Genomic DNA, 18,142 nt, shown 5'->3' with positions numbered 1-18,142 from the left:
ATTGTTATTCTTAGAGTAATCTTTTTATTAAATGCTCTATTCTATCTAGCATTTATTTAGTGTTTAATATCTCTAAGTAACTTTTATAAATAACAGAAAAGGTTAGAATATTGCTAAGCATTACACTTCCCCCACCCGGGTACTTGATAACTTGCAAAGGGATGCAGGCCCAGTCTCCGGGCATAGAAAGCTATCCGCTTCTTGTATACCTAAAAAATCGTGTTGCTAGCAAACAAACTCTTAAAATCTACCTGTGTGCGTGCTCATATGACAAAGCTGCACTATGATGACTGGTAAATAGCAAATATTTGCCACTTTCCTTAGGCTCAATATGATCCCATGGTAAGAATTTGTTGTGATACAAATATCCTTTGAAATCTGTGATTTAAATGTCAACGTATTGCCTATGCTAAGCTGTTCGGCAACGTGAGTTTGAATCTTACAGCCATTCTTAAACTACTGATAGATCAATAGGAAATTATTATGCATGAGGGAAGGCAGATTTAATCTCAGCACTCTGGTATATAAAGTCAATTTCTGTACTTTATAGTGAATTAAGGAATAAAATATGTCAGGATTTTCAGAAGAAATTTCAAATGTTTATACAATTTTTATATTTATAATTTTAAAACGTGCTAATCAAGTCTGTGATAAGAATCTGATGTTTCTTTGATGTTAAATACAACAGTGTCTTTAATCCATATTTTGTTCACATATAATGCTATTTTAGATAAAATAGTAGTGATTGCAGTTATTACAGACACATACATATCATTGTTATGAAAGAGCACCCCCTAGTGGATATCTATCTTCCTGCAGTATGCTGCACAGCATAGTGACAGTTGTAGGGACAAACATTATTATGTGCCAAGGTGATGATGCTGCAGCACTTGTGAGCCCAGGTGATGCACATACTAATGACGCTGCACTAAAATGAGGGGGAATAAAAATCAATGATTTAAAAAGCAAATACCTGATTTTTATTACATATATATATAAATTATATCTAAATGTAGTTTTGTATGTAAGGTACTTTATAGCTTGAAGGTTATTCATCCTGAAGTCAGGATTAGTTTTGCATTATGCAGCATGAGGCTGTTTATTAATGGCTGTAATGTTTACATTTTTTGGTAAATGAATTCACCATTAATCCTTTCACAATGTCATGCCCTCCCAGAGGTTTCTGTCTGATTATTTTGGGCAATTTTTCTATTTAAACGATATCACATATTGGCTTTGCAGTTCTCAAGACTGTGAATTTGTGTCTGTAGAAGTAACCTTCACAGCAAAAATGTTATAAAATTAACATGCAGGGGAAATACCTTAATCACATTGTTCCTCTGCAAATGTAACCCTCTTAAAGGGGCACTAATGTCAAAAATAAAGTTTCATGATTCGGATAGAGCATATCATTTAAGAAATTGCTTCCATTATCAAAATGTGCAGTCTTTTTATATGCAGACCTTCTGAGGCATCAGCTCCTACTGAGCACGTGCAAGCAAGAGTGCACAATATAAACATTGTCTTTTTGTGATTGGCTGGTATCTATCATGTGATACAGAGGGACGAAAAAGGGAATTATTTTGTAATGAGCCAGAATAAAAAATCTACTACTCATTTGAAACTCATAGTTAATGCTATTTTGTCTTTTATTATGTATTTGTCAATCCGTCAATTCTGCCTTATTTACAGTCCTTTAAGTATGTGACAATGATATCTGAGGACTGTTGGAGGGGGATGATAAAGAGAAAGAAACAGAAATAGATCAGAGACCATCTTACATGTAGGAGGTGCATCTTATATGGCAAAAAGTATGGTTCTATGTTTAGTTTTTTTTACATCCAAACCTGCACCAGCTTCAAGTAAATGAATAGGAGGGCAACAGGATGAACTCTAACTACGTACAAATAATGTACTGTGACTGGCATTTCATGTTAGGTACCATTTCTGTTTGTGTTTGATCAGCCCTGTTAATAAAGTTTCTTTCACAGCACAAAAGGAGATATTTAACTAAATCCGTTAGCTACCTTTCTTGGTGTTCTACAGGCATTTCAGGGCCTACTCTCTTTGACTACTTTTATTTTCATTCTGCAGCGACGGATGCCCCAAACCTTTCGAGATCCGACTACAGCACCTTTAAGGAAATTGTCAGTTGACTTGATCAAAACATACAAACATATTAATGAGGTGAGAAATAATTTAATTTTTTATTTAATTGTGTAAATCTTTTCTTTGTACACCTAGCTCTTTAGTAATAATTACAGAGTTTAAATTAGAACTTTAAGAGATTTTCTTTCATGTAATTAGCAAGAGTCCATGAGCTAGTGACGTATGGGATATACATTCCTACCAGGAGGGGCAAAGTTTCCCAAACCTCAAAATGCCTATAAATACACCCCTCACCACACCCACAATTCAGTTTTACAAACTTTGCCTCCGATGGAGGTGGTGAAGTAAGTTTGTGCTAGATTCTACGTTGATATGCGCTCCGCAGCAAGTTGGAGCCCGGTTTTCCTCTCAGCGTGCAGTGAATGTCAGAGGGATGTGAAGAGAGTATTGCCTATTTGAATGCAGTGATCTCCTTCTACGGGGTCTATTTCATAGGTTCTCTGTTATCGGTCGTAGAGATTCATCTCTTACCTCCCTTTTCAGATCGACGATATACTCTTATATATACCATTACCTCTGCTGATTCTCGTTTCAGTACTGGTTTGGCTTTCTACAAACATGTAGATGAGTGTCCTGGGGTAAGTAAATCTTATTTTCTGTGACACTCTAAGCTATGGTTGGGCACTTTGTTTATAAAGTTCTAAATATATGTATTCAAACATTTATTTGCCTTGACTCAGAATGTTCAACTTTCCTTATTTTTCAGACAGTCAGTTTCATATTTGGGATAATGCATTTGAATTAATCATTTTTTTCTTACCTTCAAAAAATTTGACTCTTTTTTTCCCTGTGGGCTGTTAGGCTCGCGGGGGCTGAAAATGCTTCATTTTATTGCGTCATTCTTGGCGCAGACTTTTTTGGCGCAAAAATTCTTTTCCGTTTCCGGCGTCATACGTGTCGCCGGAAGTTGCGTCATTTTTTTGACGTTATTTTGCGCCAAAGATGTCGGCGTTCCGGATGTGGCGTCATTTTGGCGCCAAAAGCATTTAGGCGCCAAATAATGTGGGCGTCTGATTTGGCGCTAAAAAATATGGGCGTCACTTTTATCTCCACATTATTTAAGTCTCATTTTTTATTGCTTCTGGTTGCTAGAAGCTTGTTCTTTGGCATTCTTTCCCATTCCTGAAACTGTCATTTAAGGAATTTGATCAATTTTGCTTTATATGTTGTTTTTTCTCTTACATATTGCAAGATGTCTCACGTTGCATCTGAGTCAGAAGATACTACAGGAAAATCGCTGTCTAGTGCTGGATCTACCAAAGCTAAGTGTATCTGCTGTAAACTTTTGGTAGCTATTCCTCCGGCTGTTGTTTGTATTGATTGTCATGACAAACTTGTTAAAGCAGATAATATTTCCTTTAGTAATGTACCATTGCCTGTTGCAGTTCCCTCAACATCTAAGGTGCAGAATGTTCCTGATAACATAAGAGATTTTGTTTCTGAATCCATAAAGAAGGCTATGTCTGTTATTTCTCCTTCTAGTAAACATAAAAAATCTTTTAAAACTTCTCTCCCTACAGATGAATTTTTAAATGAACATCATCATTCTGATTCTGATGACTCTTCTGGTTCAGAGGATTCTGTCTCAGAGGTTGATGCTGATAAATCTTCATATTTATTTAAAATGGAATTTATTCGTTCTTTACTTAAAGAAGTACTAATTGCTTTAGAAATAGAGGATTCTGGTCCTCTTGATACTAATTCTAAACGTTTGGATAAGGTATTTAAAGCTCCTGTGGTTATTCCAGAAGTTTTTCCTGTTCCTAATGCTATTTCTGCAGTAATTTCCAAAGAATGGGATAAATTGGGTAATTCATTTACTCCTTCTAAACGTTTCAAGCAATTATATCCTGTGCCGTCTGACAGATTAGAATTTTGGGACAAAATCCCTAAGGTTGATGGGGCTATTTCTACCCTTGCTAAACGTACTACTATTCCTACGTCAGATGGTACTTCGTTTAAGGATCCTTTAGATAGGAAAATTGAATCCTTTCTAAGAAAAGCTTATCTGTGTTCAGGTAATCTTCTTAGACCTGCTATATCTTTGGCTGATGTTGCTGCAGCTTCAACTTTTTGGTTGGAAACTTTAGCGCAACAAGTAACACATCATGATTCTCATGATATTATTCTTCTTCAGCATGCTAATAATTTTATCTGTGATGCCATTTTTGATATTATCAGAGTTGATGTCAGGTTTATGTCTCTAGCGATTTTAGCTAGAAGAGCTTTATGGCTTAAAACTTGGAATGCTGATATGGCTTCTAAATCAACTCTACTTTCTATTTCTTTCCAGGGTAACAAATTATTTGGTTCTCAGTTGGATTCTATTATTTCAACTGTTACTGGTGGGAAAGGAACTTTTTTACCACAGGATAAAAAATCTAAAGGTAAAAACAGGGCTAATAATCGTTTTCGTTCCTTTCGTTTCAACAAAGAACAAAAGCCTGATCCTTCATCCTCAGGAGCAGTTTCAGTTTGGAAACCATCTCCAGTCTGGAATAAATCCAAGCCAGCTAGAAAGGCAAAGCCTGCTTCTAAGTCCACATGAAGGTGCGGCCCTCATTCCAGCTCGGCTGGTAGGGGGCAGGTTACGTTTTTTCAAGGAAATTTGGATCAATTCTGTTCACAATCTTTGGATTCAGAACATTGTTTCAGAAGGGTACAGAATTGGTTTCAAGATGACACCTCCTGCAAAGAGATTTTTTCTTTCCCGTGTCCCAGTAAATCCAGTAAAAGCTCAAGCATTTCTGAATTGTGTTTCAGATCTAGAGTTGACTGGAGTAATTATGCCAGTTCCAGTTCCGGAACAGGGGATGGGGTTTTATTCAAATCTCTTCATTGTACCAAAGAAGGAGAATTCCTTCAGACCAGTTCTGGATCTAAAAATATTGAATCGTTATGTAAGGATACCAACGTTCAAGATGGTAACTGTAAGGACTATCTTGCCTTTTGTTCAGCAAGGGAATTATATGTCCACAATAGATTTACAGGATACATATCTGCATATTCCGATTCATCCAGATCATTATCAGTTCCTGAGATTCTCTTTTCTGGACAAGCATTACCAGTTTGTGGCTCTGCCGTTTGGCCTAGCTACAGCTCCAAGAATTTTTACAAAGGTTCTCGGTGCCCTTCTGTCTGTAATCAGAGAACAGGGTATTGTGGTATTTCCTTATTTGGACGATATCTTGGTACTTGCTCAGTCTTTACATTTAGCAGAATCTCATACGAATCGACTTGTGTTGTTTCTTCAAGATCATGGTTGGAGGATCAATTTACCAAAAAGTTCATTGATTCCTCAGACAAGGGTAACCTTTCTGGGTTTCCAGATTGATTCAGTGTCCATGACTCTGTCTTTAACAGACAAGAGACGTCTAAAATTAATTACAGCTTGTCGAAACCTTCAGTCACAATCATTCCCTTCGGTAGCCTTATGCATGGAAATTCTAGGTCTTATGACTGCTGCATCGGACGCGATCCCCTTTGCTCGTTTTCACATGCGACCTCTTCAGCTCTGTATGCTGAATCAATGGTGCAAGGATTACACAAAGATATCTCAATTAATATCTTTAAAACCGATTGTTCGACACTCTCTAACGTGGTGGACAGATCACCATCGTTTAATTCAGGGGGCTTCTTTTGTGCTTCCGACCTGGACTGTAATTTCAACAGATGCAAGTCTCACAGGTTGGGGAGCTGTGTGGGGATCTCTGACGGCACAAGGAGTTTGGGAATCTCAGGAGGTGAGATTACCGATCAATATTTTAGAACTCCGTGCAATTTTCAGAGCTCTTCAGTTTTGGCCTCTTCTGAAGAGAGAATCGTTCATTTGTTTTCAGACAGACAATGTCACAACTGTGGCATACATCAATCATCAAGGAGGGACTCACAGTCCTCTGGCTATGAAAGAAGTATCTCGAATTTTGGTTTGGGCGGAATCCAGCTCCTGTCTAATCTCTGCGGTTCATATCCCAGGTATAGACAATTGGGAAGCGGATTATCTCAGTCGCCAAACGTTGCATCCGGGCGAATGGTCTCTTCACCCAGAGGTATTTCTTCAGATTGTTCAAATGTGGGAACTTCCAGAAATAGATCTGATGGCGTCTCATCTAAACAAGAAACTTCCCAGGTATCTGTCCAGATCCCGGGATCCTCAGGTGGAGGCAGTGGATGCATTATCACTTCCTTGGAAGTATCATCCTGCCTATATCTTTCCGCCTCTAGTTCTTCTTCCAAGAGTAATCTCCAAGATTCTGAAGGAATGCTCGTTTGTTCTGCTGGTAGCTCCGGCATGGTCTCACAGGTTTTGGTATGCGGATCTTGTCCGGATGGCCTCTTGCCAACCGTGGACTCTTCCGTTAAGACCAGACCTTCTGTCTCAAGGTCCTTTTTTCCATCAGGATCTGAAATCCTTAAATTTAAAGGTATGGAGATTGAACGCTTGATTCTTGGTCACAGAGGTTTCTCTGACTCTGTGATTAATACTATGTTACAGGCTCGTAAATCTGTATCTAGAGAGAAATATTATAGAGTCTGGAAGACTTATATTTCTTGGTGTCTTTCTCATCATTTTTCTTGGCATTCTTTTAGAATACCGAGAATATTACAGTTTCTTCAGGATGGTTTAGATAAGGGTTTGTCTGCAAGTTCCTTGAAAGGACAAATCTCTGCTCTTTCTGTTCTTTTTCACAGAAAGATTGCTATTCTTCCTGATATTCATTGTTTTGTACAAGCTTTGGTTCGTATAAAGCCTGTCATTAAGTCAATTTCTCCTCCTTGGAGTTTGAATTTGGTTCTGGGGGCTCTTCAAGCTCCTCCATTTGAACCTATGCATTCATTGGACATTAAATTACTTTCTTGGAAAGTTTTGTTCCTTTTGGCCATCTCTTCTGCCAGAAGAGTTTCTGAATTATCTGCTCTTTTTTGTGAGTCTCCTTTTCTGATTTTTCATCAGGATAAGGCGGTGTTGCGAACTTCTTTTGAATTTTTACCTAAAGTTGTGAATTCCAACAACATTAGTAGAGAAATTGTGGTTCCTTCATTATGTCCTAATCCTAAGAATTCTAAGGAGAAATCGTTGCATTCTTTGGATGTTGTTAGAGCTTTGAAATATTATGTTGAAGCTACTAAATCTTTCCGAAAGACATCTAGTCTATTTGTTATCTTTTCCGGTTCTAGAAAAGGCCAGAAAGCTTCTGCCATTTCTTTGGCATCTTGGTTGAAATCTTTAATTCATCTTGCCTATGTTGAGTCGGGTAAAACTCTGCCTCAGAAAATTACAGCTCATTCTACTAGGTCAGTTTCTACTTCCTGGGCGTTTAGGAATGAAGCTTCGGTTGATCAGATTTGCAAAGCAGCAACTTGGTCCTCTTTGCATACTTTTACTAAGTTCTACCATTTTGATGTATTTTCTTCTTCTGAAGCAGTTTTTGGTAGAAAAGTACTTCAGGCAGCGGTTTCAGTTTGAATCTTCTGCTTATGTTTTTTCATTAAACTTTATTTTGGGTGTGGATTATTTTCAGCAGGAATTGGCTGTCTTTATTTTGTCCCTCCCTCTCTAGTGACTCTTGTGTGGAAAGATCCACATCTTGGGTAGTCATTATCCCATACGTCACTAGCTCATGGACTCTTGCTAATTACATGAAAGAAAACATAATTTATGTAAGAACTTACCTGATAAATTCATTTCTTTCATATTAGCAAGAGTCCATGAGGCCCGCCCTTTTTTGTGGTGGTTATGATTTTGTATAAAGCACAATTATTCCAATTCCTTATTTTATATGCTTTCGCACTTTTTTATCACCCCACTTCTTGGCTATTCGTTAAACTGAATTGTGGGTGTGGTGAGGGGTGTATTTATAGGCATTTTGAGGTTTGGGAAACTTTGCCCCTCCTGGTAGGAATGTATATCCCATACGTCACTAGCTCATGGACTCTTGCTAATATGAAAGAAATGAATTTATCAGGTAAGTTCTTACATAAATTATGTTTTTCCTTCCTAAGATAGGGAGAGTCCACGGCTTCATTCATTACTGTTGGGAAATACAACACCTTGCCACCAGGAGGAGGCAAAGACACCCCAGCCAAAGGCTTAAATATCCCTCCCACTTCCTCATTATCCCAGTCATTCTTTGCCTTTCGTCATAGGAGGTAGCAGAGAATTGTCAGAAGATTCTGAGGGTCCTGAAAAAGGATATCTGCCCTTCAAGATAAGACTGGAGTTTTAAGTAGTCATGCCAACCTCTTAGTGAGAGTATTAATGAAAGTTAGTCTGGAGATGTAAGTAAAGTTTTTCTGCGAAACCATCCAGACTACTGCTAACAGCTCCTAAGCAATCGGTGTTGACGAGTTTCACTGCCTGCTTTCTCTCACTCAGTTCCATGTCAGGAGAGCTGCTATAAGACTGTCACATTTGAGAGGCTGTATTCTGTTCCACTGCATGGATCCTGGAGGTAAGATCGTTTCATTTTTTTACACATAAAACACTATAACAGGGTCACAGTGTGGCTCCTTTATACTTTGATAGGAATTATTACTAAAATGACACATATCTCAGATGAGTGAGTTGTGTCACAAAAAGGGGAATGCTTTTTTACACTGTTATGTAATTGTCTCAAAATATTCAGAATCTGATTGAGTTATAAAATATAGCTTGTATTAGTATTAAAAAAAGACAGCTTATATATTGTGATTTTTTGCTGTCCTCACATTGGCTAAAAACACATCTCCTTCAAGTAGATGTACATTTGTCTTTTATTCTTAAGTTGGTTGTGACAATGGTGACTATAAGGTATTGTATATAAAGCCTTAATAAATATTAATTGTATTTTCTTGCAGATTAATAGCTACGTATGTGTCTTGTTTAGAGAAATACAATGTATAGGCTAAATATGTTGTCTAACAGGTTTGAAATTCCTGTGAATTACCTATAGTTCTGTTATCTTAAATTTATAAAGTGACAAACAAGTGGTAATGTGGCTAAATGTGGTTACTGAGGTTAGTAATTATCATAACCTCAAAGTTAAATGAGTAAGCTTGTTAGTTTATGCTGGATCAGGAGCTGGTGTGTGAATAGACTCAGTCTTTCGCTGTATCACAAGCTAATTTTGATATTTTATCGTAAATTTAATGACAGAGAGAATCTGCTTTAATGTGGAACTTCTGTTTTACTTTAGATATGCAGTATCCCATAAACACACTGATACTGCTGTGTATCTATAATAGGTTTATTAGGTTAAAACCTTTGTATCCAGACGTTATGTGAGAATTCTTTTTACAGCAAAAATATCAATGTTGGGTAACTGGTTATACTCATGTAGTTGCAAATTCAATATGTTACTACTTTGTAGCTGTGGTAATTAGGAAAAACAAGTATTTCTCTTGTAAGATGTATCGAGTCCACGGATTCATCCTTTACTTGTGGGATATTCTCCTTCCCAACAGGAAGTGGCAAAGAGAGCACACAGCAGAGCTGTCCATATAGTTCCCCCTCTAGCTCCACCCCACAGTCATTCTCTTTGCCGGAGTTAAGCAATCAGAAGGGTAAAGTGAATGTGGTGTTAGATATGTAGTTTTTATTTTCTACAAGCAAAAGTTTATTTTAAATGGTACCGGTGTACTATTTACTCTCTAGCAGAAAAGAGATGAAGATTTCTGCAGGGAGGAAGATGATTTTAGCATGTTGTAACTAAAATCCACTGCTATTCCCACAAAGGACTGAGTGCAAGAAAACTTCAGTTGGGGGGAATGGTTTGCAGGTTAGGCTGCAATAAGGTATGTTCAGTCATTTATTTCTAGACAAGACTGGGATAATGCTAGAAAAGACTGATGAGATCCCCATGAGGGAAGGGTAAGCTGTATTCAGAGACGAAGTATGGAATTTCAAGCTTACATAACAGGGCTAGTTTATGCTGGTTGACACTGCTTTCATGGCAAACGTTTTTTTATTGAAAATTTCGTTTTTTGAGACACTTTGAAGGTTCCTTTGGGTTTCTTTCAGGGGTTGTTACCCACATGGCTATGATTAAAACACTTGGGAGTGTTTCTTTAGGCCTCACAAGCACCGGAGTGAGGTGGGAGGGGCCTAATTTCGCGCCTCAGATGCGCGGTTAAAATTGACTAGAAGTTCAGGCTGTTTCACATGGAGGGTCCTGCTGCAGTTTGAGGGCCTATAAGAAGCTTTTTCCCCACAAATCTGGTTCCTAAGGGTAGGTAGGGCCACAGCAGAGCTGTGGCAAGGTGCTGAACGTTTTTTAAACGGTTTTCTGGCTTACTGTCGATCTGTTTTGGGCATTAAGGGGTTAATCGTTTTTATTGCTAGTGGTGCAATCTTACTAATGCTTTAGGTACATACTGTAAAAATATCGTAAGGTTTGCTGCATTTTTTCACTGTTTTGCAAAATTGTGTGCCTTTTTTATCTCTTAAAGGCACAGTAACGTTTTTTTCAAAGTATGTTTTTACTTGATTAAAGTGATTTCCAAGCCTGTTTGTCTTACTACTAGTCTGTTAAACATGTCTGACACCAAGGAAAATCCTTGTTCAATGTGTTTAGAAGCCATGGTGGAACCCCCTCTCAGAATGTGTCCCACTTGTACTGATATGTCTATACACTTTAAAGAACATATTGTTGCACTTAAAAATGTGGCCCAAGATGATTCTCAGACAGAAGGTAATGAGGTTAGCCCGTTAACCTCTCCCCAAGTGTCACAACCGCGCCCGCTCAAGCGACGCCTAGCACCTCTAGTGCGTCTAACTCTTTTACCTTGCAAGACTTGGCGGCAGTTATGAATAATACCCTCTCAGTATTTTTATCTAAACTGCCCGTGTTACCTGCAAAGCGTGATAGCTCTGTTTTAAGAACAGATTCTGAGCATTCTGACGCTTTAGTAGCCGTATCCGATATACCCTCACAACGCTCTGAAGTGGGGGCGAGGGATGTGCTGTCTGAGGGAGAAATTTACGATTCGGGAAAGGTTACTCCTCGGACAGATTCAGATACGTTGGCTTTTAAATTTAAACTAGAACACCTTTGCTTATTGCTCAGGGAGGTATTAGTTACTCTGGACGACTGCGACCCTTTGGTGGTTCCAGAGAAATTGTGTAAAATGGACAAGTACCTAGAAGTTCCTGTTTACACTGATGTGTTCCCGGTCCCTAAGAGGATTGCGGATATAGTTACTAGGGAGTGGGATAGACCAGGTATTCCTTTTGTTCCCCCTCCTGTTTTTAAGAAAATATTCCCCATATCTGACCCCATGCGGGACTCGTGGCAGACGGTCCCTAAGATGGAGGGGGCTATTTCTTCACTTGCTAAACGCACAACCATACCAATTGAAGACAGTTGTGCTTTTAAAGACCCTATGGATAAAAAATTACAGGGTTTACTTAAGAAAATTTTTGTTCAACAAGGTTTTCTTCTCCAACCCATTGCGTGCATTGTTCCTGCAACTACTGCAGCTGCTTTCTGGTTCGAGGCGCTGGAAGAAGCGCTCCAGACGGAGGCCTCATATGAGGATATTATGGACAGAATTAAGGCTCTTAAGCTGGATAATTCTTTTATCACAGATGCCGCTTTCCAACTAGCTAAGTTAGCGGAAAAGAATTCAGGTTTCGCCATTTTAGCGCGCAGGGCGCTATGGCTAAATTCCTGGTCGGCTGATGTGTCGTCAAAATCCAAACTCTTGAACATCCCTTTCAAAGGAAAGACCCTCTTCGGGCCTGAATTGAAAGAGATTATTTCAGAAATCACTGGGGGAAAAGGCCATGCTCTCCCTCAGGACAAGTCTTTTAAGATAAAGAACAAACAAAATAATTTTCGTTCCTTTCGAAATTTCAGGAACGGTCTCGCTTCATCCTCCCCTGCTACAAAGCAAGAGGGTAACGCTTCACAACCCAGGGCAGCCTGGAAACCTTATCAGGGCTGGAACAAGGGTTAACAGGCCAAGAAGCCTGCAGCTGCCTCCAAGACAGCATGATGGGGTAGCCCCAGATCCGGGACCGGATCTAGTAGGGGGCAGACTCTCTCTCTTCGCTCAGGCCTGGGCAAGAGACGTACACGATCCCTGGGCCTTAGAGATTGTATCCCAGGGATATCTTCTAGAATTCAAGGACTCCCCTCCAAGGGGAAGGCTCCACATTTCTCGTCTGTCTACAGACCAGACAAAGAAAGAGGCGTTCTTACGCTGTGTAGAAGACCTACATACAATGGGAGTGATCCAAGAAAGAAGGAACTTTCAGACCAATCCTGGATCTCAAAATTCCAAACAAATTCCTCAGAGTCCCATCATTCAAAATGGAGACCATTCGGACAATCTTACCAATGATCCAGGAGGGTCAATATATGACTACCGTGGATCTAAAGGATGCATATCTGCACATTCCTATCCACAAAGATCATCACCAGTTTCTCAGGTTCGCCTTTCTTTCGGGTTGGCCACTGCTCCCAGAATTATCACAAAGGTGCTAGGGTCCCTCCTGGTGGTTCTAAGACTGCGGGGCATAGCAGTGGCGCCTTATCTAGACGACCTCTTAATTCAGGCGTTGACTTTCCAAAGAGCCAAGTCTTACACGGAACTTGTATTGGCCTTTCTGAGGTCTCACGGGTGGAAGGTGAACATCAAAAAGAGTTCTCTCTCCCCCCTCACAATAGTTCCCTTCCTAGGAACCCTAATAGACTCGGTAGAAATGAAAGTATTTCTGACAGAGGTCAGAAAGTTAAAAGTCTTAACTACTTGCCGAGCTCTTCATTCCATTCCTCTGCCATCTGTAGCTCAGTGCATGGAGACAATCTGTCTAATGGTAGCGGCAATGGACATTTTGCACGGATACACCTCAGACCACTGCAACTATGCATGCTCAAACAGTGGAATGGGGATTATGCAGATTTGTCTCCTCAAATACAGTTGGACCAGGGGACCAGAGATTCTCTTCTCTGGTGGTTGTCTCAGGAGCACCTGTCTCAGGGAATGTGTTTCCGCAGACCAGAGTGGATCATCGTAACGACCGACGCCAGTCTGTTGGGCTGGGATGCAGTCTGGGACTCACTGAAAGCTCAGGGCTTATGGTCTCGGGAAGAGGCTCTTCTCCCGATAAACATTCTGGAACTGAGGGCGATATACAACGCACTTCAGGCATGGCCTCAGCTATCTGCGGCCAAATTCATCAGATTTCAGTAGGACAACATCACGACTGTAGCTTATGTCAATCATCAAGGGGGAACAAGGAGTTCCCTAGCGATGATGGAAGTAATCAAAATAATCAGGTGGGCAGAGGATCACTCTTGCCACCTCTTAGCAATTCACATCCCAGGAGTAGACAACTGGGAGGCGGTTTTTCTAAGTCGTCAGACTTTTCACCCGGGGGAGTGGGAACTCCACCCGGAGGTATTTGCCCAACTGACTCAGCTATGGGGCACTCCAGAATTGGATCTGATGGGTCCCGTCAGAACACCAAACTTCCTCTTTACGGGTCCAGGTCCCGGGATCCCCAGGCGGTGTTGATAGATGCTCTAGCAGCGCCTTGGTCCTTCAATCTGGCCTATGTTTTTCCACCGTTTCCTCTCCTCCCTCGTCTGGTTGCCAGAATCAAGCAGGAGAGGGCTTCTGTGATTCTAATAGCGCCTGCGTGGCCACGCAGGACCTGGTATGCAGACCTAGTGGACATGTCATCTGTTCCACCATGGACACTACCAATGAGGCAGGACCTTCTAATACAAGGTCCTTTCAAACATCCAAATCTAATTTCTCTGTGTCTGACTGCTTGGAGATTGAACGCCTAATTCTATCAAAGCGTGGTTTCTCTGAGTCTGTTATTGATACCCTGATTCAGGCTAGAAAGCCTGTCACCAGGAAAATCTACCATAAGATTTGGCGAAAATATATTTTTTGGTGCGAATCCAAGGGTTAGGATTCCCAGGATTTTGTCTTTTCTCCAAGAAGGATTGGAGAAAGGATTATCAGCTAGTTCCTTAAAGGGACAGATATCTGCTTTGTCTATTCTTTTACACAAACGTCTGGCAGAGGTACCAGACGTTCAAGCGTTTAGTCAGGCTTTAGTCAGAATCAAGCCTGTTTATAGACCTGTGGCTCCGCCATGGAGTCTGAATTTAGTTCTTTCAGTTCTGCAAGGGGTTTCTGTTTGAACCTTTACATTCCATAGATATTAAGCTTTTATCTTGGAAAGTTTTGTTTTTGGTAGCTTTCTCTTCTGCTCGAAGAGTTTCAGAGTTATCTGCCTTACAGTGGGATTCACTTTACCTGGTGTTTCATGCATATTAAGGTAGTTTTGCGTACCAAACCCAGTTTTCTTCCTAAGGTTGTGTCTAATAAGAATATTAACCAGGAAATTGTTGTTCCTTCTCTGTGTCCTAATCCTTCTTCGAAGAAGGAACGTCTGTTACACAATCTTGATGTGGTTCGTGCTTTATTTACAAGCAACTAAAGATTTCAGACAAACAACTTCTTTGTTATCTATTCTGGTAAGAGGAGAGGGCAGAAGGTGACCGCTACCTCTTTCTTTTTGGCTGAAAAGCATCATCCGTTTGGCCTATGAGACTGCTGGCCAGCAGCCTCCTGAAACAATTACTGCTCATTCTACTAGAGCAGTGGCTTCCACATGGGCTTTTTAAAATGAGGCTTCGGTTGAACAGATTTGTAAGGCAGCGACTTGGTCTTCGCTGCATACTTTTTCCAAATTTTCCAAATTCGATACTTTTGCTTCTTCGGAGGCTATTTTTGGGAGAAAGGTTTTACAAGCAGTGGTGCCTTCCATCTAAGGTACCTGTCTTGTTCCCTCCCTTCATCCGTGTCCTAAAGCTTTGGTATTGGTATCCCACAAGTAAAGGATGAATCCGTGGACTCAATACATCTTACAAGAGAAAACAGAAATTATGCTGATAAATTACTTTCTCTTGTGATGTATCGAGTCCACGGCCCGCCCTGGCTATTAATTCAGGTCGTTTTTTTTTTTTTGTTTAAACTACAGTCACCACTGCACCCTATGGTTTCTCCTTTCTTTCATGTAATTAGCAAGAGTCCATGAGCTAGTGACGTATGGGATATACATTCCTACCAGGAGGGGCAAAGTTTCCCAAACCTCAAAATGCCTATAAATACACCCCTCACCACACCCACAATTCAGTTTTACAAACTTTGCCTCCGATGGAGGTGGTGAAGTAAGTTTGTGCTAGATTCTACGTTGATATGCGCTCCGCAGCAAGTTGGAGCCCGGTTTTCCTCTCAGCGTGCAGTGAATGTCAGAGGGATGTGAGGAGAGTATTGCCTATTTGAATGCAGTGATCTCCTTCTACGGGGTCTATTTCATAGGTTCTCTGTTATCGGTCGTAGAGATTCATCTCTTACCTCCCTTTTCAGATCGACGATATACTCTTATATATACCATTACCTCTGCTGATTCTCGTTTCAGTACTGGTTTGGCTTTCTACAAACATGTAGATGAGTGTCCTGGGGTAAGTAAATCTTATTTTCTGTGACACTCTAAGCTATGGTTGGGCACTTTGTTTATAAAGTTCTAAATATATGTATTCAAACATTTATTTGCCTTGACTCAGAATGTTCAACTTTCCTTATTTTTCAGACAGTCAGTTTCATATTTGGGATAATGCATTTGATTTAATCATTTTTTCTTACCTTCAAAAATTTGACTATTTTCCCTGTGGGCTGTTAGGCTCGCGGGGGCTGAAAATGCTTCATTTTATTGCGTCATTCTTGGCGCGGACTTTTTTGGCACAAAAATTCTTTTCCGTTTCCGGCGTCATACGTGTCGCCGGAAGTTGCGTCATTTTTTGACGTTATTTTGCGCCAAAAATGTCGGCGTTCCGGATGTGGCATCATTTTTGGCGCCAAAAAGCATTTAGGCGCCAAATAATGTGGGCGTCTTATTTGGCGCTAAAAAATATGGGCGTCGCTTTTGTCTCCACATTATTTAAGTCTCATTTTTCATTGCTTCTGGTTGCTAGAAGCTTGTTCTTTGGCATTTTTTCCCATTCCTGAAACTGTCATTTAAGGAATTTGATCAATTTTGCTTTATATGTTGTTGTTTTTTCTCTTACATATTGCAAGATGTCTCACGTTGCATCTGAGTCAGAAGATACTACAGGAAAATCGCTGTCTAGTGCTGGATCTACCAAAGCTAAATGTATCTGCTGTAAACTTTTAGTAGCTATTCCTCCAGCTGTTGTTTGTATTGATTGTCATGACAAACTTGTTAATGCAGATAATATTTCCTTTAGTAAAGTACCATTGCCTGTTGCAGTTCCTTCAACATCTAAGGTGCAGAATGTTCCTGATAACATAAGAGATTTTGTTTCTGAATCCATAAAGAAGGCTATGTCTGTTATTTCTCCTTCTAGTAAACGTAAAAAATCTTTTAAAACTTCTCTCCCTACAGATGAATTTTTAAATGAACATCATCATTCTGATTCTGATGACTCTTCTGGTTCAGAGGATTCTGTCTCAGAGGTTGATGCTGATAAATCTTCATATTTATTTAAAATGGAATTTATTCGTTCTTTACTTAAAGAAGTTCTAATTGCTTTAGAAATAGAGGATTCTGGTCCTCTTGATACTAATTCTAAACGTTTGGATAAGGTATTTAAATCTCCTGTGGTTATTCCAGAAGTTTTTCCTGTTCCTAATGCTATTTCTGCAGTAATTTCCAAAGAATGGGATAAATTGGGTAATTCATTTACTCCTTCTAAACGTTTTAAGCAATTATATATATCCTGTGCCGTCTGACAGATTAGTATTTTGGGACAAAATCCCTAAAGTTGATGGGGCTATTTCTACCCTTGCTAAACGTACTACTATTCCTACGTCAGATGGTACTTCGTTTAAGGATCCTTTAGATAGGAAAATTGAATCCTTTCTAAGAAAAGCTTATCTGTGTTCAGGTAATCTTCTTAGACCTGCTATATCTTTGGCTGATGTTGCTGCAGCTTCAACTTTTTGGTTGGAAACCTTAGCGCAACAAGTAACACATCATGATTCTCATGATATTATTATTCTTCTTCAGCATGCTAATAATTTTATCTGTGATGCCATCTTTGATATTATCAGAGTTGATGTCAGGTTTATGTCTCTAGCTATTTTAGCTAGAAGAGCTTTATGGCTTAAGACTTGGAATGCTGATATGGCTTCTAAATCAACTCTACTTTCCATTTCTTTCCAGGGTAACAAATTATTTGGTTCTCAGTTGGATTCTATTATTTCAACTGTTACTGGTGGGAAAGGAACTTTTTTACCACAGGATAAAAAATCTAAGGGTAAAAACAGAGCTAATAATCGTTTTCGTTCCTTTCGTTTCAACAAAGAACAAAAACTTGATCCTTCATCCTCAGGAGCAGTTTCAGTTTGGAAACCATCTCCAATCTGGAATAAATCCAAGCCAGCCAGAAAGGCAAAGCCTGCTTCTAAGTCCACATGAAGGTGCGGCCCTCATTCCAGCTCAGCTGGTAGGGGGCAGGTTACGTTTTTTCAAGGAAATTTGGATCAATTCTGTTCACAATCTTTGGATTCAGAACATTGTTTCAGAAGGGTACAGAATTGGTTTCAAGATGAGACCTCCTGCAAAGAGATTTTTTCTTTCCCGTGTCCCAGTAAATCCAGTAAAAGCTCAAGCATTTCTGAATTGTGTTTCAGATCTAGAGTTGACTGGAGTAATTATGCCAGTTCCAGTTCAGGAACAGGGGATGGGGTTTTATTCAAATCTCTTCATTGTACCAAAGAAGGAGAATTCCTTCAGACCAGTTCTGGATCTAAAAATATTGAATCGTTATGTAAGTATACTAACGTTCAAGATGGTAACTGTAAGGACTATCTTGCCTTTTGTTCAGCAAGGGAATTATATGTCCACAATAGATTTACAGGATGCATATCTGCATATTCCGATTCATCCGGATCATTATCGGTTCCTGAGATTCTCTTTTCTGGACAAGCATTACCAGTTTGTGGCTCT

General features: G+C 39.8%; 1 protein-coding gene across 2 annotated transcripts in view; it reads left to right on the top strand.

Moving 5' to 3' along the window:
- Nucleotides 1-18,142, top strand: part of DYRK1A (dual specificity tyrosine phosphorylation regulated kinase 1A) — an 833,667-nt gene that overhangs the window by 302,164 nt on the left and 513,361 nt on the right. For both annotated transcript variants that reach the window (XR_008401316.1, XM_053705933.1), the window contains exon 5: nt 2,095-2,187. Coding sequence is in view for 1 of the 2 variants with exons in the window: in XM_053705933.1 (XP_053561908.1) it covers nt 2,095-2,187 (93 nt within the window). In the remaining variant the exon portion in view is untranslated. The remainder of the gene's footprint in view (nt 1-2,094; nt 2,188-18,142) is intronic.

This window comes from Bombina bombina, chromosome 3 (genome assembly GCF_027579735.1).
Source record: "Bombina bombina isolate aBomBom1 chromosome 3, aBomBom1.pri, whole genome shotgun sequence".
NCBI lineage: Eukaryota > Metazoa > Chordata > Amphibia > Anura > Bombinatoridae > Bombina > Bombina bombina.
Note: the sequence above shows the minus strand (reverse complement) of the source record. Positions and strands in the feature narration are given on the sequence as shown.